General features: G+C 36.0%; 2 protein-coding genes across 2 annotated transcripts; one reads left to right on the top strand and one right to left on the bottom strand.

Annotated features, from left to right (window-relative positions):
- The first annotated feature begins 533 nt into the window (after positions 1-533).
- Positions 534-6,789, top strand: LOC132560695 (ATP synthase subunit gamma, mitochondrial-like). The gene is made up of 7 exons (XM_060225364.1): positions 534-595; positions 1,961-1,995; positions 3,604-3,735; positions 4,540-4,741; positions 5,077-5,220; positions 5,713-5,933; positions 6,427-6,789. Exons 1-7 carry the CDS (start codon positions 558-560, stop codon positions 6,525-6,527), a joined length of 873 nt encoding a protein of 290 aa, XP_060081347.1. The 5' UTR covers positions 534-557; the 3' UTR covers positions 6,528-6,789.
- A 1,293-nt stretch (positions 6,790-8,082) lies between these two features.
- LOC132560730 (protein SSUH2 homolog) lies at positions 8,083-23,753 on the bottom strand. Its single transcript, XM_060225407.1, has 13 exons — positions 23,704-23,753; positions 19,086-19,384; positions 18,802-18,966; positions 18,381-18,450; positions 17,408-17,537; positions 16,934-16,994; positions 15,126-15,250; positions 14,800-14,862; positions 14,516-14,619; positions 13,567-13,659; positions 12,541-12,643; positions 11,987-12,085; positions 8,083-11,496 (listed from the first exon to the last, which is right to left on the bottom strand). Exons 1-13 carry the CDS (start codon positions 23,751-23,753, stop codon positions 11,350-11,352), a joined length of 1,509 nt encoding a protein of 502 aa, XP_060081390.1. The 3' UTR covers positions 8,083-11,349.
- Between the last annotated feature and the right edge of the window lie 695 nt (positions 23,754-24,448).

The raw sequence follows: 24,448 nt of genomic DNA, 5'->3' as shown, positions 1-24,448 counted from the left end.
TTAGATATTTTTGTTTTATGGTTACGCGATATGTTATCAAGCGCCAAAACAGATATCAAACAAGCATTATGTACGTACATTGTGTCAATAATTGGGAATATGTTGCTCCAAACTTCCTCGTCTAAAATGGCAATCTGTTTGCCTTTCGAAACATAATTGACACAGTTGTCAAAATTACATATATTCGTATTAAAGTCCGATAATCCTTATTTTAGATATAGTACCGACGAAATAAACGGGATGCATTTTAATTTTAAAAATATTTTATTCGTTAATGATATCCAAGAAGACATAGAATAAACAGAGCTGATCAATTCTTTTATTTTTATAGTTTCGACTACTTGAAGTAAAGGAAGGATAACGTATTAAAGTTACGTGATACACATTTTTAGATGTTACACACATGTATGATATGTCTAATATACGTTTGTTTGACTATGTATACACGTGTACATAGAATTAGTCTTTTGCAACCACAAACACGGTGTCACAGTTATCTCCCTTCGTTAACCTTCGCCTTGGTTTAGCCTCGTTTGGAGAACTCCAACTCCATCACCATGTTCTCCCGGACAGCTCGAGTTTTCGTTCCACAATGGTTTGTTTAAACGCTATATTGTATTTTTTAACAAAGAGTCAACTGATAAAATGCCAACGAATCCATTTACAGATTGCATATACCATCGACATTTGCTTGTATCGCTATCTGCCAATGTTTGAGTTACCGGCAACATGACCTCTAACAACTCATTTCGAGAACGGGGGGAGGGGGTCACCTTTCCATTATTTTTATGGTCAAAACTACTCTTTATCTGATAAAAACAAAAATATGTAAGCCATAAATGTACATACCTGCTTTGAAAATGCGTTTTTATTACCAGTTTGATTAATTACCTTCATGACATTATGTGCCGAAATGTCCTATCAATGCTATGTTTACAGTGCTCATTTCGTTTATCAGAGTGGCACCATTCTTCGTTTTAACAAGGTCCATTGACACTTTAATACATCTAATCATTGTAAAGAATATAAATCACGTGAATTCGTACACATACAGAAGGTCCAGTACATTTGAAGAATGATTTATTTGCAATTGGTTCGCAACCTCGTTGAAGATCATAGGCATGAGTTTGACATTCATAACCAATGGAGGTTTGTGTTCCTTAGGATACTGATAAAGGGATCTGTCCATGCTGCCATGGCTGGGGCAAGACACTTTACTCCAGTCGTAGATTGCTAGTCATTGGCCTTCAGTATGATATTCAGTGAATAAGCTGTAAGCTAATACAAGGAGGCATCACCTCAAAATGACCCAGACTGTTCAAAGGGCAATAAACCCAGCAATCCATTAACCTATCTCGGTACCTTAGGAAATATCTGTATTGTCATCAGTGATTTTTTTAAAAATATATTTCTGATTTAACAAGAATACAACAAGGTGTAACATTTTAAGGAATGTGAATTGTTCCTATCATTAAGTTGATCATTTAGACTTCAAGTTATATGCCATTTTGTTTGGTTATTTAATTTCTGTACACTACCTCAAAGTGTCTAAATTCAGAGAAGAAAAATACTTTGCAATATGAGGATGTGTTGGAGTTTCAGTGCATCCATGAAAATATGTTGATGTTCCCAACCAGTCTGTATGTATTTGTATAAGAGAATTGGTGTACAAGTACAAAGTGCCAAGTCTTCTGTTTCTGACTGGAGCATCCATTTTATTGCAGTAAATTTGGCATTCCAGATCACCAGTGTTAGATTGTGATACCAAACTGTTTTTATTTTCTTCCAGTTTTTCAGGTCGTTTAAAAAAAAAAAAAAAAAAAAATTGATCAATATTTTCACATTTGTAAAACTTTGATTAAAAAATTGTAGTGAATAGATTTCCTATCTAGAAAACGATAAACTGTGTTTTTCTTGAATTTACATTTACTTAAGTGTGGAATTGATTTTTTCATTGTAGCACGCAAGTGCGTGGAATGGCAACATTGAAGGAAAGTAAGTACATTTGACCTCTTCTTTGAAACAGATGAAAAATATAATACTTTCATCTGTATCTATCCCATACACATCAGAATATTACAAGAAGTCAAGATCTAAATAAACATTCAATGATGTAGCAGATATTCAACTGTAGGATCTGAAGCATTGTTTTTTTTTCCTGTTAAATGACCATTCATAAACTTAATTTGAATAGATTTTAATTTAAACAACTATCTTAAAACTGAGCCAGGAACCAAGAACAAAGAGGTACATCACAAAATACCAACAAATTGAAAACATGCCTGTTTTAATTGATTATGAACTTTCTAGTTAATTTCAATGTTGCTGAAAACTTTTGACTATTATGATCCATATCAGCTTTTACTCTCACAATGTATACTAGGTGTAACATTGATTCTGCAGAATTACTGATGTGTAGGTTTCCTGGCTATAATTGTACATTACAGATTCAGATATGATCCTGTCCACAAAATAAATTATAATTAAGAATGAAAGCTTGGGCATTGAACACCCAATGAAATTTTTAAATTATCTGCATGCAGGTCTTATGATTAAGCTATTGATGCTTCTGTCATCCTAAAGGATTTATACATGTGCCCACTAGGTATCATGAATTTCTGATAGATAAATCTGATATTCTGTGTATCAACAGATATAGTGTATTTCTGACAGATGAAGTTGATATTCGGTGTATCAACAGGTATAGTGTATTTCTGAAAGATGAAGTTGATATTCGGTGTATTAACAGGTATAGTGTATTTCTGACAGATAAATATGATATTTTGTGTATCAACAGGTACAGTGTATTTCTGAAAGATGAAGTTGATATTCTGTGTATCAACAGATATAGTGTATTTCTGACAGATGAAGTTGATATTCTGTGTATCAACAGGTATAGTGTATTTCTGAAAGATGAAGTTGATATTCGGTGTATCAACAGGTATAGTGTATTTCTGAAAGATAAAGTTGATATTCTGTGTATCAACAGATATAGTGTATTTCTGACAGATGAAGTTGATATTCTGTGTATCAACAGATATAGTGTATTTCTGACAGATGAAGTTGATATTCTGTGTATCAACAGATATAGTGTATTTCTGAAAGATGAAGTTGATATTCGGTGTATCAACAGGTATAGTGTATTTCTTACAGATAAATCTGATATTCTGTGTATCAACAGGTATAGTGTATTTCTGACAGATAAAGTTGATATTCGGTGTATCAACAGGTACAGTGTATTTATGACAGATAAAGTTGATATTCTGTGTATCAACAGATATAGTGTATTTCTGACAGATAAAGTTGATATTCTGTGTATCAACAGGTATAGTGTATTTCTGACAGATAAAGTTGATATTCTGTGTATCAACAGGTATAGTGTATTTCTGACAGATAAAGTTGATATTCTGTGTATCAACAGGTATAGTGTATTTCTGACAGATAAAGTTGATATTCTGTGTATCAACAGGTATAGTGTATTTCTGACAGATAAAGTTGATATTCTGTGTATCAACAAAGACAACAGAAACTATAAAAACAATATGAAAATATATACAGGGAATGTATATGATTGATTATTTCTATGCTGGAATTATTTTTCAGTTCGGCTGCGTTTAAAGTCTATCACAAACATCCAGAAAATTACAAAATCCATGCAGATGGTGTCGGCTGCAAAATTTGCCAAAGCTGAGAAAGAACTTAAACCCGCAAGAGTTTATGGAAATGGAGCAAAGAGTAAGTGGTTTCCGTAAGCATTGAAATAAGTTATGTAATCTTATAAACAAGCACAAAATATTAGCTGTTCAGTAAGTATACAGTTGAAATACATAACCAGCCTTAATCAGTGTGAGAGTAAAAAAAAATGATAAGTTAGTAGCCTAACTAGTTTCTTTTGTTACCTTAGCACCAAAACTTTTCATTAAAATGTTTTCCATTGAATTTTTCATAGAGATGTTTCCATTTCCCTAACTTTTCTTTACATGTTGTAGTCTCTTGGCGTTAGTTTACAAACCTCCAGTTTGGCATCCATATGTAATAACTCTTATCAGTTTGTCATTTAAATAAGTAACATTGTGTTTATTTATTTCATGTTCTAGCTATAACATTTCTTGCATTCAAACTTTAATTTGAAATTTCACATTGATAAATTCTTAATTAAATTCAACTCCACCAACACACAATACTGGGTAAACATTTTTGTGAACACAATTGAATGTTTCGTTCGTAGTTTTCTACCTAATGATAGGGTATAGTAAACTTTTAATATTTCTATTTTTTTGGATGACATATTGTATGTAGTTTGAAAGTGTTAGCATGTGTCATGATGAAACTGAAATGGGATAGAGATGTGTATCATCATCATCTTGGAAAAGCTTGGTGCTATTTGTCTCCTTCATTATCTTTCAAATTTTTGTTGTAAAAAAGAAATAGCTTTTGAACCAATGTTAAAGAAGATTAATTTGTAACTGGATAATATTTTCCTGATACTATAAAGAATGCATCCATGCAGAAATGAAGATACTCTACTTTCTTTCCTAGCTTTCTATGCTGAATCTGAGGTAACAGCTCCTGAAAATGTGGAAGGCAAGGTCTTGTTGGCTATGACATCAGACAGAGGACTGTGTGGTGCTTGTCACTCAAACATTGCCAAGAGCATAAAAGCAGAAATGGCTGATGAAAAAACGGCAAACTCCGCCAAACTTGTACTGGTGGGAGATAAGGCCAAGGCCATTTTACAGAGGTATGTGAATTAGATTATCTGGGGAAAATGTGAGAATAGCTTGCAACACTCTAAACTATTATCATTGGATAATCTCATTATTGAGAGTAACAAAGTAATTTACTTGTTTATTGTTTCTATCATGATAACATACAAGCCAGTGTCAGAGGATTTGTAAAAATGATCTGCAATGTTGCATATGAGTTAATTTTAATCTTAGGATTTGACATGAAACTATTTAATATATCATGATTAAATATTACCTTGTACACCAGTATGACTCAGCCTGAATTGTATATAAAATATGTGTACTTTGTAACTTTCATCATATTATTTGTATAATTACTCTTTTCCAGGCCTTTTGCTAAAAACATGTTGCTGTCATTTAATGAAATTGGAAAGAAACCACCATTGTTTCAAGATGCTGCCACCGTAGCTCAGTCCATCCTCGACTCTGGATTTAAATTTGATGTCGCCAATATGTACTACAACACTTACAAGTAAGTTTACCCTTATTCTGCACTAAATGCTATTTGTCATGTCAAGTATCGTATTATCCTTTATAAGGGAGATACTATAAAATACACAACAGGATAAGACAGATGTCACTTATATGTATAAACAAGCTCAATATCAAATGTTAAATCAGTTTACATAATTGAAATTGTACAAGTTTTTATATTTTGATATTGACAAGAGTACATAACAGTGTTGTGTAATACTAAAGTTATGCAATGTCTAAAATTGTTATTTATTGTATGAATGAGATACATTCCAAAAGTTTTATCCAGAAATCATTCTCTATTTACATGGTGAAATACCAAGGATTATCATACTAGATAACAACTGTTGGATGTGCATTGCTTATACTAGATACCAAGTGATGGATAAGCATTGCATATCCATAAGGTCTCTCCTTTGTTTACATTTTTACAGTTAAAAAGTGTTTTGTGAATTTAAGACTAGTTCTAGATCATCGCTTTGTGTTTCAGAACGGTTGTTTCCTACGAGACGACAGAGCTGCCATTATATACAGCCGATACACTCTTTGCTTCGAAAAACATCACACAATACGATAGTGTTGATCAGGTAACCCTAGCCTGTTACAATGAGTTTTCTATGGCAAATCTCATCTATTTTGGAATGAAGGAATCGGCTTGTAGTGAACAGAGCTCCAGGATGACAGCTATGGACGGTGCAAGCAAAAATGCTGGTAAGTGTTTCAAGATATAAGAGTTGAAACAAGACGCTGTGAATGTTTACAGCTGTCAGTTCAAACACAGTGCAATTATTACTTGATCAAAGATATCTGCAGATCATTTAACCCATTAGATGGATGAGAATCAGTCCACCATTATAAGATGCTTGGATATAAAATCTACAAGTTTAGGAAATATCCAAGTTGTCCAGATATATTGGAGGGTATGGAATCTGTAATATATTGGTAGACCAGAAATGAACACTTGTTCCAAAGATTAATGGTAAATAAAGTCCTGTAGCAATGGCTTAATGCATATTGTTCATGAAGGTATTACTGTCACATATTCAGTTATTGTAATTACAGAAATTTAGGTACCCTCATCAGACAATGAAAATCTCAAACATACCGATACGTTTTATTGCTATTGGACAAATATACTTCAGGTTGGGTCGTTTTTTCTCTTGTATTGTAAATTAGATTGATGATAATTTTTTTCTCTGTACAGGTGAAATGATCGATTCACTGACCTTGACCTTCAACAGGACAAGACAGGCCGTCATCACCAGGGAACTTATTGAAATCATCTCAGGTGCCGCTGCTCTTTAACGAGAAGAAAATCACCAGCATCAATGTATCTGGGAAAATTTTAATAGTGTTTAGAAATTGCATCACTGAACTAAGCAGTGTGACTAACTCTTTGTGGGTAAATGATTATCCGTGGTTAAGGAACTGGAAACAACCATCTGATTTATACTAGTGCTGGAAATTTGTTTATAAACATTTATTTAAATGTGTGATGTGTTGACAAGATGAAAGAGCAGAAGTTGATTTGTAAAAAAAAATTAACGAAGTAAAGTTGACAAGTGTATTTATGGATTGGTGTCTTTTTTTCACTGTCACTATCAATTTGTAAATCTAAAGGACATATATTCGGTTATTTCTCACAATAGGTTTCTATTCCTAACTTGTTATCTAAATCATTATATTAATCACTGCGTTGAGTATTTTTAAGAATCCTGGAATGTTTATGCTTCAACACGAAATGGCATTTAAATTTGGTACTTATGTACTTGCCGCATGTTTCCTTACAATCATATTGAAAATTTATGGAGCTTTTTATGTTCACCGAAGGAAGAGCATATACCAGGGTAGTCTTTGCTTTGCCTGTCCATCTATCTGTTCAGCTGTCATAATTTTGTCCAGAGCAATACACTAAAACTATAAGAGGTATCGGCATAAAAAATTTCATAGGTAGAAAGATCTCGATGAGGAGGGCAGTGTACAAGAATCATATCTCTCTTATTGCTGTTATTTTTAGCCCACCATAATTCAAATTGCTCTTCATCTGTGGTGTCTGTCCGTCCATCCGTAAACAATGTCTGATCATTAAGAGCAAAAACATTGAAGAGAAGAGAAAAGAAGGAAAAAGATCCAACTTTCAAAGAGCATAAAAAAAATCAAACGATGGTAAGTGCCAAGATCCCTCTAGGATCTCGCGTTCGTACTTAAATGTCCCATTCAAGGAGCATAACCCTTCTCTTGAAGGCCCTTGTATTGAAAGGCAATCATCCTTGTCAGTTTCTGGGTCGCATGAATAGATGACGGAAAGGGAGTCAATAGACAATTGTTTCCATGTGTTGACAATAGCTCACTTCGGTTATGCTTCAGATCTGAATGTGTACATCACTACGACTATAAATAGAAATTTGGTTTCTGCACATGAATTACTTTCAGCTCTTCAAATTTATATAAACACTATTTACAACAGTTGTGAAACAAGTTATTTCAACTTGCATTTTTCACTATTGTTGGCTTGGATGTACACGCACACAGGTCTTCCTGTGAAAGGAATCTGGAGTATCCAGGGAAAACCCATGTGGTCGGGCAGGCAACCCCTTACCTTTCAGGTCTGTTTCGGGAATCAAACCCTGGTGAAAGGCAAGTGCGGTACCTCTGGCTCTGTGCTACCCGACCACCCAATTAAACTTAATTGGTCTGTACTTAAGTAAATTGCTTTAAATATTGATTTTATTGGGTGTGAAGGTCAAAGGTTATGGAACTTACTTCTATAGCCATGCAGGTGACATGCCTGTTTCTGTTGAAATATTGTTGATTGGAGAACGTAAATGTCGCATCACAAAAAGAAAACACAAACAAATCATACCTTTGTAATTTGATTATATTTATTCATTTATCACTTTGTCCTATGCAAGTCTCCATTACATAGATGTAATTCTATATTTCAGACACAGAATGAACCAGGTAGTATTTTTCAGTACTCTATGCAAGAACCTCTTGGCTACAAAATAATAAATATCATCCTTAAACAAAATAGTTGTACTGATGTAGATTAGACGCGGTCGGGACATTTATTTTATATAGTATTAAAAAGACAACGTTCATAATTTCAAAATAATGCAAATCACTAATTTTACATCTTTTAACATTAACATGTTTAACAAAATGCTGCACACCTATAGAAAACACAAATGAGGTAAGAGATGGGGACCAAAGAACATTGTTCTTATTGGTTAGAATCCATTGCTGGGAAATATTGCCTCTTAAAATGAAGACCTTTTTCAACAGAGAATTACCATTGCTAGCGTTGGTCCCTACAGATGTATAATAGACACTACAAAATATACAGGTAGATAGCATCTTACGTATAAATTCAAAAATAGACACAGGGATGATTAATGAGTAAAACAATACCTTTGAATTTGATTCCTCCTGTTACTGTCAGTTAATGATACTTATAGCAAACAGTGTGGCCGATCAAGAGCTTAATTTGAACTTGAAAATAAAACTTTGTGACGATCCATAAAAGTGTACACTTGAAAAATATCCTTCCCTTCTTTGGAAATACAAATACAAATCAAACATCAATGTGGACAATGTGGTCCCTTATCAAAAATTGTCAAATGTTTGGTGGTTAATACTTCTACTGCTCTGGTAAATATGTGAAACACTGTCACTACAGTGGAAGATAGCTGTTTTGTATACAATGTATTATGTTTTTTACAGTATCACACACAGGTTTTATTGCAAACCTGTCATATGTTAAAAATACATATATACTTGCACATCTATAAACATAAGTGACCATACATCTTTTAATTTGAACTTGATTGTTTTAAAGACTATTTTGTATTTAAAAAAAAAGAAAGAAAAAAAAGGTAAAATGACAGCCTTATCTGCATGACAAGTCAACTGAGCAATTTCTGAAAAAAATTGGTGTACTCCTGAAAATTCACACAAAAATGGTTTCTGCTGATAAATTTTCATTTGAAGCAATTTACATGACCAGGCCCTTATCCAACACTAACATCTACTACATCACTTGTGCTTTCCTTCGCAGCTGGCATTTGCATTGAATTTTGAACCACAACACTGCTGCTACAGATAGAACATGCACAGAAACAGAGGTTACATCAGTCACACCATAAAAATACACTGTCAATATGATCATTTCATGTAAATGTTGAAATGCAGATATATAACACGTTTTTGGTAAAGTTTTATATTAAACAATATATATACATGTATTATGACTATATAATCAGCTTAAAATTATCTAAATATTTGATCCAAGGCAAAGCGAAGCAAAAATGAAGGCACCAAAAACTAGTTGTATCTTACTTTGAAGACGTTTACCCTTTTAATACACTACAGAGAACATAATGACACATTACATAAACTGTGATAAAAAATTCAACAATAAAGGTAGGACGTATGTATGTAATTATGTTTATCTTGCCACATATATTAACTAACTGATACAGAATACAATTTGTTGGCATTTTGATGATGGAATTATTGCACTAAACAGCATTGAAAAAAGTGATATCAGGTGAGGCTGATTTCAAGCCCTGCAAAATTGATTTACATTAAAACACATGCTGATCGTGATCCAATTGTACCTGCGGCTTCTGGAATAGAATCAAAGATGGCAGAGTACGAATTCAATTCCTCCGGACTTTCTACATGATCAAATGTCTATACATGATCAAAATATTTAACAAAAAATACATTTTACTCTGTTAGATGGATGTAAAATCAAAATTAGTTCAAATCATTATCTACCTGTTTTGTATTATTTGCTGGTGTCATAAATTGCTCTTGAAAAGTATTTATCTTTATTCAATTTGCTGAGGTTTTCCAAACTTTCACCATCACCAAAAAAATCCTGTTTAAGTTGTACATGTATTCATAATTACACAGTTAATTATATATTCTGTAAGTGATAAAACAACATCAATACCTTGGAATCACTTGTTGACATTGTAATCTGATAACATGAAAACATACATATCAACATGTATATAATAACAGTTTTAGCAACACTAACATTTTCCAAATATCACAAATAAGAATTTAACAAAACAAAACAAAAAATTCTCATAAAATCATAAAAAAATTCTTTTTTCCATTTAAGTAAACAATGCTTTACAGAAAAGTAATAGAAGACATGTTACAATTATTGATTCAAGTAAAAAATATGTACAAGATGTCAATAGGGCCTGTATTGCTCACTATGATTGGCTGGACTGAAATTTGTGCGTTATCCAAAATAAAGGAAAGGGATTTTAAAGACTTACATCCCTATCCACTTAGAAACTAGAACCATCTTTCATACAAAATTAAATTGCTTCCAGGAAATTTGGACAAAATCCTGCAATTTCTATGGAAGAAGAAGCATTTTGAAGAATTTTTCATACTGGGCCCTACACCACATCAGTTATACATAACTGTTTCCCTCCTCCCCCAAAGATATTTCTGACCTAATTTGGGCAAAATACCTTCATACTAACAGAAGGAGGACTTGATTTCCCACATTGGGCCCCATCTTTCTGCAAATTTGACCAAAATCTGATTTTTAGGAAAAAGTTAACGGACGACAGATGTTGCAAGCTAAAAACCAAACATTGCATTGAGTTAACTTTCAACATTATACAGAATGTATGTTGTTGTAGCTTTATGGCATAGATAATAGGATATTGTAGTTTGTATGTAGATGAAACCTAAATTCTTGACTTCAGGTATCTTTGTTCTAAGTACTGAGTGCTTAGTTTTAGCCCTGGAGCTATCCAGCAAGTTTCTTTGTTCAATCCTCCAAGGCATCCAGTGATTGTGTCATGGTCATGTAAAAGAACTGCCTAAAAACAGCCATTGCAATATTCTAAAATGTATAGAAGTGTTAAGAGGATGGAAGAGCCACAGCAGCATTATCTAGAACCCAAAATCAAAGAGGATGGAACAGATGCAGCAGCACTACTTAGTACAGGCATGTTTAGAGGATGGAACAGCCACAGCAGCATTACTTGGCACAGGTGCGTTTAGAGGATGGAACAGCTACAGCAGCATTACTTGGTACAGGTGTGTTTAGAGGATGGAACAGCCACAGCAGCATTACTTGGCACAGGTGTGTTTAGAGGATGGAACAGCCACAGCAGCATTGTTGTGGGTAGTTTGGAGCATACACCTTGTGTTCAAACCCATACACAAAGTAATCCGACTCCTTGCTCTTCCATTTATACATACATTGGGTCACAGGCACAATTCTAACTCGGTGTCTCTGTGGAAGTGAAAAAAAAAACAATTATGAACCAGGTTATGAGAAACACACCACTCTAGAAAATCCAGAAATGTATGAAACAAAGCATTCCTTGATATCAACATTCTTTTGTTATAGATGGTCAATTTGTTTGTGCTCTTATTTTTCTTTAAGAGAAAAGCATAGCAAAGTAGTATGTACACTTCACTATTCTCTTGATCAATAAAGTCAGTTACCCTACTTTACAAGGTGTCATATCTTAACTAATACTTTCCACTAATAAACATATCCTCAAATGATTTTTTGGGTGTATCAAAAGAGGAAAATTAGACGAAAGCCTAGACTTGGTGAAACATCTTGTCAAGCAGTACACCTAGTGATTCTATAAGATAAGCAAAGGCAAATTAGACTACAATGATAACTACCTACACGTGTATAAGGTACACAATACATACATATAATTCCTGTGTGAACAGCTTTATAATGCATTATAAAACAACACAGTGTGTACCTGTTGGAGGATCCTTTCACTTGGATATTGCTGTGTTTGGATCAGGTTTCTAGATGCATCGTTAACCTCAGCATCAGGAAAATGTTGGATTGGCCAGACCTATGGATACAATGGATTCACCTTAATAAAGAATACTTTACTTCCATCCAATAACTTGTTTAAAAGAAAAATGAAATGTTAATAGAACATGTCTACTTTTTAACAAACCTCTGATGGTTGTGACCCAGTACTGCTTGAAAATGTGAAAATTGCCACAGTATTTGCCCCTCCCCTTTTTTCAAAAAGGCAAGTTTTAATGTGATGGTTTATAAGTTCATGTATCATGTGCTGTCATGGTCTTCCACAATGCTTTGTTGAATGCTTTGCCTTTAGTAAAGTATAGAGTTACATCCCCTGCTCCATTGTTGACAAGTAATATCTAACAAATGATCTATGAAAATTGACCTCCCTGCAGGTCAAGATTGAAGAGCTAAATCTTTACAAATGTTTCACATTGTTCTGAGAAATTCATTGTTTTTTATTCAGATTTTGGAGATGTCTCCATTGTGACATACCCGTTGATACGTTTCCTCAAAGGCTGTTTGTCCTGACACCCCTCGAATCAGATGATCTGGCAGCGGAGTTCTCTCAACAATGTGATCAACAACATGGTTGGTCCTAGCAATTAAATAATTAATATAAGATATCAAATATATACAACAATCATTAAAATTTTGACATTACCAGGTTGTATAGATTTGATAATTAATGTTCATTTCACAACAATTTCGTAGTTTTCCCAATCACTCTTGTTGGCTCAGATGGAAGCATGCAAGGGGCTTTACTGAAGGAAACTGGAGAACACAAGGAAAACCTACATCTTTGTGCAGCTAGGTGACCCCATACCTTTTCATGTATACACAAACAGCTGATAGTATTTACAGACTGGTGGTATACACTTACTGGTAGCATAGTATACACTGACTGGTAGTATAGTATACACTGACTTGTACAGTATACACTGACTGGTAGTATAGTATACACAGACTGGTAGTACAGTATACACTGACTGGTAGTATAGTATACACAGACTGGTAGTATAGTATACACAGACTGGTAGTATACACAGACTGGTAGTATAGTATACACTGACTGGTAGTATACACTGACTGGTAGTATAGTATACACAGACTGGTAGTATAGTATACACAGACTGGTAGTATAGTATACACAGACTGGTAGTATAGTATACACTGACTGGTAGTATAGTATACACAGACTGGTAGTATAGTATACACAGACTGGTAGTATAGTATACACAGACTGGTAGTATAGTATACACTGACTGGTAGTATAGTATACACAGACTGGTAGTATACACTGACTGGTAGTATAGTATACACAGACTGGTAGTATAGTATACACAGACTGGTAGTATAGTATACACAGACTGGTAGTATAGTATACACAGACTGGTAGTATACACTGACTGGTAGTATAGTATACACAGACTGGTAGTATAGTATACACAGACTGGTAGTATAGTATACACTGACTTGTAGTAAAGTATACACTGACTGTTGTCATAGACTGAATCTTACCATAAGATGCTGAGTTTGATATAGCACTTTAGTTGTCTGTAACCCATACAAGAAGTACAAGTCACTGAACCACAGCCATGACAGGTATCACATCTGTAATATTTAATACAAAATTTACTAAAGCACAATGAAAACAGTTAGCACATCTGTTATATCTAATATACAAGTCACTGAGCCACAGACATAACAGGTATCACATCTGTAATATTTAATATACAAGTCACTGAACCACAGACATAACAGGTATCACATCTGTAATATTTAATATACAAGTCACTGAGCCACAGACATAACAGGTATCACATCTGTAATATTTAATATACAAGTCACTGAGCCACAGACATAACAGGTATCACATCTGTAATATTTAATATACAAGTCACTGAGCCACAGACATAACAGGTATCACATCTGTAATATCTAATATACAAGTCACTGAGCCACAGACATAACAGGTATCACATCTGTAATATTTAATATACAAGTCACTGAGCCACAGCCATAACAGGTATCACATCTGTAATATTTAATATACAAGTCACTGAGCCACAGACATAACAGGTATCACATCTGTAATATCTAATATACAAGTCACTGAGCCACAGACATAACAGGTATCACATCTGTAATATCTAATATACAAGTCACTGAGCCACAGCCATAACAGGTATCACATCTGTAATATCTAATATACAAGTCACTGAGCCACAGACATAACAGGTATCACATCTGTAATATCTAATATACAAGTCACTGAGCCACAGACATAACAGGTATCACATCTGTAATATTTAATATACAAGTCACTGAGCCACAGACATAACAGGTATCACATCTGTAATATATATAATGATCTTTACTCCTCTTATTTATTTATCATTAAATCATATTCAATATATTTATTATTCCCACGTTGCTGCTATACATAGAAGACAAAAGTTTTTCTCACCTGCGTCTGCCGTTGCCATGACACCAAGTACATCTCTCCCTATGGTGATCTCCGCCTCTGTGCACTGTCCTATGTCCACTTCCATGACACCAGTTACATCTGACCTGAATAGGTAAACATCATCTTTAACCAACTGACCTAAGAATGTTACGAATCTATACAACATTAACATTCACATGAAAGTGTTTCTAAACTTGTGTATCAGCTGTTTCCATAGTCAAAGAACATGTTAAGTCACTTAATAAATGAAATCCAAATTCATTTCCAGAAAATCAGATACATACTCTACCCCTTCCAAGACACCGGTGACATCGAATATATCCAGTAGAAAAGCAGGTGTGACAGGGCTGTAATAAGAAAATTAAAAATTCATTTCAATTTGCTGAGTTTATCTCCTGGTGAACACCCCGGATCATACAATCAAGTGTCTTGAGAAAACACCATTTTTAAGATTCATACATATCAGTCCATACTTCAACAGGACAAAACTAATCAGGCATATTTTTAATATGATTCATCAGTTCTACCATAAAACTAATAATTTTGAAATTATCTGACTTCTTTGACGGAAGTTGTTCTTTTCAGCAGTAATTTCTGATCCGATACATACCTTGACAGATGCTGTGTGAGGAACTTCAACATCAATCTTTTGGTTCTGGAACAGAGCACTTGCCTGTGCAGGAATGTCCCAGGGTCCTGGAGCTGTACCATTCATAGGACCATCAATCGTCTGACCTATATACACCAGCATTATATAGTCAATCAAACACAATGTCTTCAAAATATTCCTTTTTGGTAAATTTTCACTGATATTTTTTGCAAAAATTTGATTTAATGATGTCTTTCTGAAGCATAATTTGGTATTTTATCATTAAATATTTTGGAAATGTGATAAATTCTTTATTCACACACGTAGGTTCGTGCCTAGTTGACGATCATAAGGTCATTACCTATTTAGCCTTTGGTCATTATATGTCAAATTTACCTGGTTACCTGGATCCTAAATATGTAATCCTTATTAAGTACTCCAATCTTATATCAGTATATCTAACATGTTGACGTGGTGCAGGTAAGTTCTTATATAATGTAACATTTATTTTCCTTGTCCATCTCTATAAAAGTTGGTAAGAAATTGCATTAAACAGTCGATCTCTAGGACGTACATCCCTACGTCCACACACCAATAAACTTCTTAAACAGACAGTCCTGGGCTCAGTCATATTTAGAACCGACACACGAAGAAAGAGAGCTAAAACATTACATTTCATTGACATTTGATAACAACTGTGATATTGTTGTATGTGTGATTGCTGTACATCATTAAATTGATTTTTTTTCAGCATTACCATTGGCACTTTCAGTGTTCCAACTAAAAGAGATGCTTAGCCATTTCAAAAACCGATGTGATGAAGGAATGTATTTCTTCATCTGAAGGACTGTCAATATTCTGCAACTTTCTTTAACATGTAGTTTACCTTTGAGGATTTCTCAACAGTATCATATTTTGGGAAAGTTCTTAAATAAATCACAACAAATTGATAATTGGATAATTAACAATGGTTACTGAAGACCATAATATAATATAGTCTGTTTCACATGGATAATTAACAATGGTTACAGAAGTGCATAATATAGTATAGTCTGTTTCACATGGATAATTAACAATGGTTACAGAAGAGCATAATATAGTATAGTCTGTTTCACATGGATAATTAACAATGGTTACAGAAGAGCATAATATAGTATAGTCTGTTTCACATGGATAATTAACAATGGTTACAGAAGACCATAATATAGTATAGTCTGTTTCACATGGATAATTAACAATGGTTACAGAAGAGCATAATATAGTATAGTCTGTTTCACATGGATAATTAACAATGGTTACAGAAGAGCATAATATAGTATAGTCTGTTTCACATGGATAATTAACAATGGTTACTGAAGACCATAATATAGTATAGTCTGTTTCACATGGATAATTAACAATGGTTACAGAAGACCATAATATAGTATAGTCGGTTTCACATGGATAATTAACAATGGTTACAGAAGACCATAATATAGTATAGTCGGTTTCACATGGATAATTAACAATGGTTACAGAAGTGCATAATATAGTATAGTCTGTTTCACAAAGTTAAATGCTTAGAACCTATTGTTATCTCAAAGGCAAGAAAGATGATTTACAATATAGCTGTGCAGAGAACAGACGTCAGTACAGCTGTACAGGGATTTCAAAACTGAAATCAATCCACATCCTCAATCCTCGTCACCCTCAATGTATTTTTTCATTTAGCTTTTAATGTTACGATGGCATGTAAAATTGCTATAGATGGCTCATTGCTCTCTGCTCTCACTGTTTTCCCTACAATATATACCTGCACAGGTACAAAGTAAGACATCAAAAGAACTCACCTGTATAAGGTTCATACGCCCAAGCTGTCTGTCTACCTTCAGCAAAAGTTTCCAATGTATACTGTCAAATAAAACGAACGACATTGTGAAGGATTCCATCATTATCTGAAGATAACTCAGTAGATCAAAAGGAGGATTTAAATATCAATAAAATAGCAAAATACAATTCATATTTGGTAAATCAAATAAATGTCACCTGTAGAAAAAATCATTTCTTAATATAAATTCTCTGTTTAACAATTATCTAATTGTTACTGTTAGTACTAATAAACTCATAAATGTCCAACGTTGAAACTCCTCGGCAAACCAAAATCTGATCAGGTGTAAAACTTGATGTTATACTATGGGGGAAGTATGAACCAAATCTATTGAGATGTTCTCAGGATATGACCTTGATTAAGAGTTGGATGAGATGGACATGGTATCACTAAATGCCCCTATAAAATGGCTGTGGGTTAACTGTTACTGACTTACATGAAATGCACTTGTCGATTTTAGATCCAAAAAGTTCAAATCTTCTGCAGCTCCTTTACCATAGCAACAGTTTTCAGCTACATGCTTCAGGAGAGCTTCCCTGGCATCCTGTTCTGTGATAGTAGGAACGCTGCAGACAAAATTTATTGAAAAATTACTCTATTCTTTCAACATACTCTATAACATGAAATGCAAAGATCATCTAATCATTTCCCAGCAAGGATAAAATATACAATGTTATTGAATATGTTAAATTCTTCAGTTAGAAAAGTCTTCCAACTCCATTCCAAACATACAGAATGTTGCCTTCTAAAAATCTCTAAGGTATATATATATATATATATACATTATGTACAGTTACTATGCACCTGAAGATCTAATACAGTGAAAGCGCTAGTGCAAAATGTAACGTCTTTCTTCTTTTGTCAAAAATCATTTTTATTTATAATTTACTCGCATGTCGTCAAATCAAGTTTTTTCTATATATATATATGAATTAGTCATTTATGATTATAACAGGTAGTTCATTTCCTGTCATAATAGCATTTATAGATGTTTAATATTTCTGAATTATATCCAACCAGTTCTTGAAAGTGTTGATATTCAGATAACACAACACATCATAAGTGTATTTCAATGTCAGTTTAGCTGTACATGTCCAATGTATAAAAATGGCAGAGAGGAGTTTCATATTGATGAGGGTATGCGATATAAGGAAAGATTGTGAAGCCAGTGCCTTTGAAAATTAAAAACATTATCACGCAAATCTAAAAAACAAACATAAATATTCAAGATCATATAGTTCTTTGGAAAGTGTTTCAAGTTTAAAACTCAGTGAATTAGTCAGTTTTTAGAATGCCAGTATATAAATTCTATGACCTTTAACTTTAAAGGTTCTGTTTACACAAATTATTCCAACATAAAGATAACAATGAGCACTGTTCTATTGCAGCAGATTTATCAATTTTCTTACTTTGAGATATTTTGTCGTTCTGGAGGCGGCCCTTTCATTGCTTCATCATATGATGGGGGTGGCAACATGGCTGCAAAACAAAAGAAATTCAATATCTCACGAGGGAGAAAAAGTAACAAGTACCTACATCATAGAGAGGATATCAGCTTCATCACATGATCGGTATGGCAACATGGCAACAAAGTATCCCATTATATCTCATTATAGAGATAAAGAAACAAGTTGTATCTATATCACAGGTATTGGTTTGTGTTTGACTCATTGTACTAGGTGTTAGGTATAATATTATGTATAGATGACAGAGAAAGATATTTGTGAAGTGGGTCTATTTCAATTCAAGAACTACTTCACACAATTTCTGAAAATTACAGGAACTAGAGCTGTCACTGAGGGTTAGAAAGATAAAGTAAAGTATTCTCACCTGCACTGAACCCAATATTAGAATATCCACCGATGTTGTCCATTTTTTCTAAGGGCGGGGCTGTGGCCTGCTGTGGGGCAGCATTAGGGTTGTCATCTACATCATCCCCAGGCATTTCACCCTGGTACTGGGGTGGTGCATTGCCTTGGGGTGGAGCTCCTGGAACTGAAAATATTCATTGAATATCTTTCAATCTGGCTTTAAAAAAACAGCAGTATCTGCAGTGGACATAGTTCGGTGTAATTTTGTATAGCATCTACAGAAAGAATTTCAAAGATTCTCACCTCCTGCTGAAGGGGCCCCAGGTCCTTGGTATGCTCCTGCTGGAGGGGCCCCAGCTCCTTGGTATGCCCCTGCTGGAGGGGCACTTGGGTACCCTCCTTGTGGTGCACCAGGCTGGGGGTAGCCCTGAGTTGGCTGTCCTCCTGGATATCCTGGTGTTGCACCTGCAGGGTAACCTCCTTGTGGTGGGGGTGCTCCCTGGTAAGCACTCTGAGGTGGTGGAGGTTGCCCTCCTTGATATGCCCCTTGAGGGGCAGGATAGCCTCCTCCTGGAAAGACAGGGTAACCTCCAGAGTAATAACTGTTTGGTGGGAAGTAAAAGATCACAGTGATATTAATGCTTACATAATGAGGTATTGGAGGTCCACACTAAATCCACAGCCCCCTCCCACACCTGATGGGTAGTGCCACCTGATGGGAACAGGTAACAATAATAATAACTGTCTCCCACACCTGATGGGTAGTGAAGACAGGTAACAACAGGTAATAACTGTCTCCCTCCCACACCTGATGGGTAGTGAAGACAAGTAACAACAGGTAATAACTGTCTACCTCCCACACCTGATGGGAAGTGAAGACAGGTAACAATAAGTAATAACTGTCTCCCTCCCACACCTGATGGGTAGTGAAGACAAGTAACAACAGGTAATAACTGTCTCCCTCCCACACCTGATGGGTAGTGAAGACAAGTAACAACAGGTAATAACTGTCTCCCTCCCACACCTGATGGGTAGTGAAGACAGGTAACAATAAGTAATAACTGTCTCCCTCCCACACCTGATGGGAAGTGAAGACAGGTAACAATAAGTAATAACTGTCTCCCTCCCACACCTGATGGGTAGTGAAGACAGGTAACAATAGGTAATAACTGTCTCCCACACCTGATGGGTAGTGAAGACAGGTGAAGACACCTGATGGGTAGTGAAGACAATAACAACAGGTAATAACTGTCTCCCTCCCACACCTGATGGGTAGTGAAGACAGGTAACAATAAGTAATAACTGTCTCCCTCCCACACCTGATGGGTAGTGAAGACAGGTAACAACAGGTAATAACTGTCTCCCTCCCACACCTGATGGGTAGTGAAGACAGGTAACAATAATTAATAACTGTCTCCCTCCCACACCTGATGGGTAGTGAAGACAGGTAACAACAGGTAATGATGGGTAGTGAAGACAGGTAACAACAGGTAATAACTGTCTACCTCCCAAACCTGATGGGTAGTGAAGACAGGTAACAACAGGTAATAACTGTCTCCCTCCCACACCTGATGGGTAGTGAAGACAGGTAACAACAGGTAATAACTGTCTCCCTCCCACACCTGATGGGTAGTGAAGACAGGTAACAACAGGTAATAACTGTCTCCCTCCCACACCTGATGGGTAGTGAAGACAGGTAACAATGATTAATAACTGTCTCCCTCCCACACCTGATGGGTAGTGAAGACAGGTAACAACAGGTAATAACTGTCTCCCTCCCACACCTGATGGGTAGTGAAGACAGGTAACAAATAGGTAATAACTGTCACACCTGATGGGTAGTGAAGACAGGTAACAATAAGTAATAACTGTCTCCCTCCCACACCTGATGGGAAGTGAAGACAAGTAACAACAGGTAATAACTGTCTCCCTCCCACACCTGATGGGAAGTGAAGACAAGTAACAACAGGTAATAACTGTCTCCCTCCCACACCTGATGGGAAGTGAAGACAGGTAACAATAAGTAATAACCTCCCACACCTGATGGGTAGTGAAGAGAGGTAACAATAATTAATAACTGTCTCCCTCCCACACCTGATGGGTAGTGAAGAGAGGTAACAATAAGTAATAACTGTCTCCCTCCCACACCTGATGGGTAGTGAAGACAGGTAACAATAAGAGTAATAACTGTCTCCCTCCCACACCTGATGGGTAGTGAAGACAGGTAACAATAAGTAATAACTGTCTCCCTCCCACACCTGATGGGTAGTGAAGACAGGTAACAATAAGTAATAACTGTCTCCCTCCCACACCTGATGGGTAGTGAAGACAGGTAACAATAAGTAATAACTGTCTCCCTCCCACACCTGATGGGTAGTGAAGACAGGTAACAACAGGTAATAACTGTCTCCCTCCCACACCTGATGGGTAGTGAAGACAGGTAACAATAAGTAATAACTGTCTCCCTCCCACACCTGATGGGTAGTGAAGACAGGTAACAATAAGGTAACACACCTGATGGGTAGTGAAGACAGGTAACAATAAGTAATAACTGTCTCCCTCCCACACCTGATGGGTAGTGAAGACAGGTAACAATAAGTAATAACTGTCTCCCTCCCACACCTGATGGGTAGTGAAGACAGGTAACAATAATTAATAACTGATGGGTAGTGAAGACAGGTAACAATAAGTAATAACTGTCTCCCTCCCACACCTGATGGGAAGTGAAGACAGGTAACAATAAGTAATAACTGTCTCCCTCCCACACCTGATGGGTAGTGAAGACAGGTAACAATAATTAATAACTGTCTCCCTCCCACACCTGATGGGAAGTGAAGACAGGTAACAATAATTAATAACTGTCTCCCTCCCACACCTGATGGGTAGTGAAGACAGGTAACAATAAGTAATAACTGTCTCCCTCCCACACCTGATGGGTAGTGAAGACAGGTAACAATAAGTAATAACTGTCTCCCTCCCACACCTGATGGGTAGAAGACAGGTAACAACATGGGTAGTGAAGACAGGTAACAATAAGTAATAACTGTCTCCCTCCCACACCTGATGGGTAGTGAAGACAGGTAACAATAAGTAATAACTGTCTCCCTCCCACACCTGATGGGTAGTGAAGACAGGTAACAATAAGTAATAACTGTCTCCCTCCCACACCTGATGGGTAGTGAAGACAGGTAACAACAGGTAATAACTGTCTCCCTCCCACACCTGATGGGTAGTGAAGACAGGTAACAATAATTAATAACTGTCTCCCTCCCACACCTGATGGGAAGTGAAGACAGGTAACAATAATTAATAACTGTCTCCCTCCCACACCTGATGGGAAGTGAAGACAGGTAATATAAGTAATAACTGTCTCCCTCCCACACCTGATGGGTAGTGAAGACAGGTAACAATAATTAATAACTGTCTCCCTCCCACACCTGATGGGTAGTGAAGACAGGTAACAATAAGTAATAACTGTCTCCCTCCCACACCTGATGGGTAGTGAAGACAGGTAACAACAGGTAATAACTGTCTCCCTCCCACACCTGATGGGTAGTGAAGACAGGTAGTAACAACAGGTAATAAATTTCTGCGTCCCACACCTGTTGGGAAGTGAAGACAAGACAAGTAACAACAGGTAATAACTGTCTCCCTCCCACACCTGATGGGTAGTGAAGACAGGTAACAATAAGTAATAACTGTCTCCCTCCCACACCTGATGGGTAGTGAAGACAGGTAACAATAAGTAATAACTGTCTCCCTCCCACACCTGATGGGTAGTGAAGACAGGTAACAATAAGTAATAACTGTCTCCCTCCCACACCTGATGGGTAGTGAAGACAGGTAACAATAAGTAATAACTGTCTCCCTCCCACACCTGATGGGTAGTGAAGACAAGTAACAATAAGTAATAACTGTCTCCCTCCCACACCTGATGGGTAGTGAAGACAGGTAACAATAAGTAATAACTGTCTCCCTCCCACACCTGATGGGTAGTGAAGGCAAGTAACAACAGGTAATAACTGTCTCCCTCCCACACCTGATGGGTAGTGAAGACAGGTAACAATAAGTAATAACTGTCTCCCTCCCACACCTGATGGGTAGTGAAGACAGGTAACAATAAGTAATAACTGTCTCCCTCCCACACCTGATGGGTAGTGAAGACAGGTAACAATAAGTAATAACTGTCTCCCTCCCACACCTGATGGGTAGTGAAGACAGGTAACAATAAGTAATAACTGTCTCCCTCCCACACCTGATGGGTAGTGAAGACAGGTAACAATAAGTAATAACTGTCTCCCTCCCACACCTGATGGGTAGTGAAGACAGGTAACAATAAGTAATAACTGTCTCCCTCCCACACCTGATGGGTAGTGAAGACAGGTAACAATAAGTAATAACTGTCTCCCTCCCACACCTGATGGGTAGTGAAGACAGGTAACAATAAGTAATAACTGTCTCCCTCCCACACCTGATGGGTAGTGAAGACAGGTAACAACAGGTAATAACTGTCTCCCTCCCACACCTGATGGGTAGTGAAGACAAGTAACAACAGGTAATAACTGTCTCCCTCCCACACCTGACAAAACTTTAGATCTTGTAGGTTTGTAATACAATCCTTATTGTGCAAGAGGTTATCAGACCAAAAGACATCCAAATATTAGGAGACGTTTACATGTGAACAAGCATGAGGGCATATTTAAATGATTAAAATTAGGATTCAGCTTGAGTGAATCAAGTCAACACCACAAGCATGAACTATACAAACTGCATTACAACACTTACATGATACATAGAGTTAACAGTATATAATAATACCACTAAAAAGATTTATGGTGACCTCTTTAAATGACAATAGTGATACACAACAATACATACAAACAGACATACAACACTTAGCTAGCATGTGTAAAAAACAAACCTTTCCTCCTCTTTGGGATAATATAACTTGGTTTTATCTGAGCTGAACATCTTACAGGCAGACAAAAAGCAACGGTATATTCCTAACTTTTGTGAAGCACCAAGAAACTAGAAGCTGACTTCCTGAATTGTGCAATACACTGATCTACAACAGATTATCTGTTTACGTAGAATAGCTGGGCAGAGTGGCCTTTACAGCCACGCTCTACTGCTAGCTGAAATTATTTATAGCAATACCAGCCCACTAGTGCTTTCCGTCTTATATTAACTGTAGCCAAAAACAAACGTCAATCAAGAGTTAATTTGAATAAACATGAATATTAAAGCTGCTAGTTATTACATTCCAACCATCCCAGAAATTTCAGATTCCCTGAAAAACAATTAACACTAAAATACTGGTATCAGTCATTCAGGCTCCTCCTAGTTCAGGAAATTAACCTTACCATCACAGCTAATAGTGTAGGAAATACCCACTGTCTCTTATTATTATATCAAGCCACTTGAATCAGGTCACAATGTTAATGGGCTCATTCACTTTCTATCACATACCAATATATTGTCATATTCACGGAAACTCCTAATACAAAAACAAAAAGCACCTGTATTTGTTACTTGGAAATATTTTACTTTCCCTTTAGTAACCATTGTATCAAATTGGTAACCATTAACTATTAAAGAGAGAGAGAGAGAGAGTAATATAGAAAGAAATTATGCAATCAGACAATACTGATCTACAGTAAAGTAGG

This window comes from Ylistrum balloti, unplaced genomic scaffold (assembly GCF_031769215.1).
Source record: "Ylistrum balloti isolate Yb309-2 unplaced genomic scaffold, AGI_CSIRO_Ybal_v1 Utg371104, whole genome shotgun sequence".
In the NCBI taxonomy this organism is placed as follows: Eukaryota; Metazoa; Mollusca; class Bivalvia; order Pectinida; family Pectinidae; genus Ylistrum; species Ylistrum balloti.
Note: the sequence above shows the minus strand (reverse complement) of the source record. Positions and strands in the feature narration are given on the sequence as shown.

What these genes read in the sequence shown, in the direction of transcription:
- LOC132560695 (XM_060225364.1), top strand. Translation starts at nt 558, where the DNA reads ATGTTCTCCCGGACAGCTCGAGTTTTCGTTCCACAATG. An exon ending in GCCAAGGCCATTTTACAGAG is followed by an intron (nt 4,742 to 5,076) that starts GTATGTGAATTA and finishes ACTCTTTTCCAG; the next exon opens with GCCTTTTGCTAAAAACATGT. An exon ending in CGGTGCAAGCAAAAATGCTG is followed by an intron (nt 5,934 to 6,426) that starts GTAAGTGTTTCA and finishes TTCTCTGTACAG; the next exon opens with GTGAAATGATCGATTCACTG.
- LOC132560730 (XM_060225407.1), bottom strand. Translation starts at nt 23,753, where the DNA reads ATGTTCAGCTCAGATAAAACCAAGTTATATTATCCCAAAGAGGAGGAA. An exon ending in TGGGGCCCCTTCAGCAGGAG is followed by an intron (nt 18,967 to 19,085) that starts GTGAGAATCTTT and finishes GAATATTTTCAG; the next exon opens with TTCCAGGAGCTCCACCCCAA. An exon ending in CTCACACAGCATCTGTCAAG is followed by an intron (nt 14,863 to 15,125) that starts GTATGTATCGGA and finishes TTCTTATTACAG; the next exon opens with CCCTGTCACACCTGCTTTTC.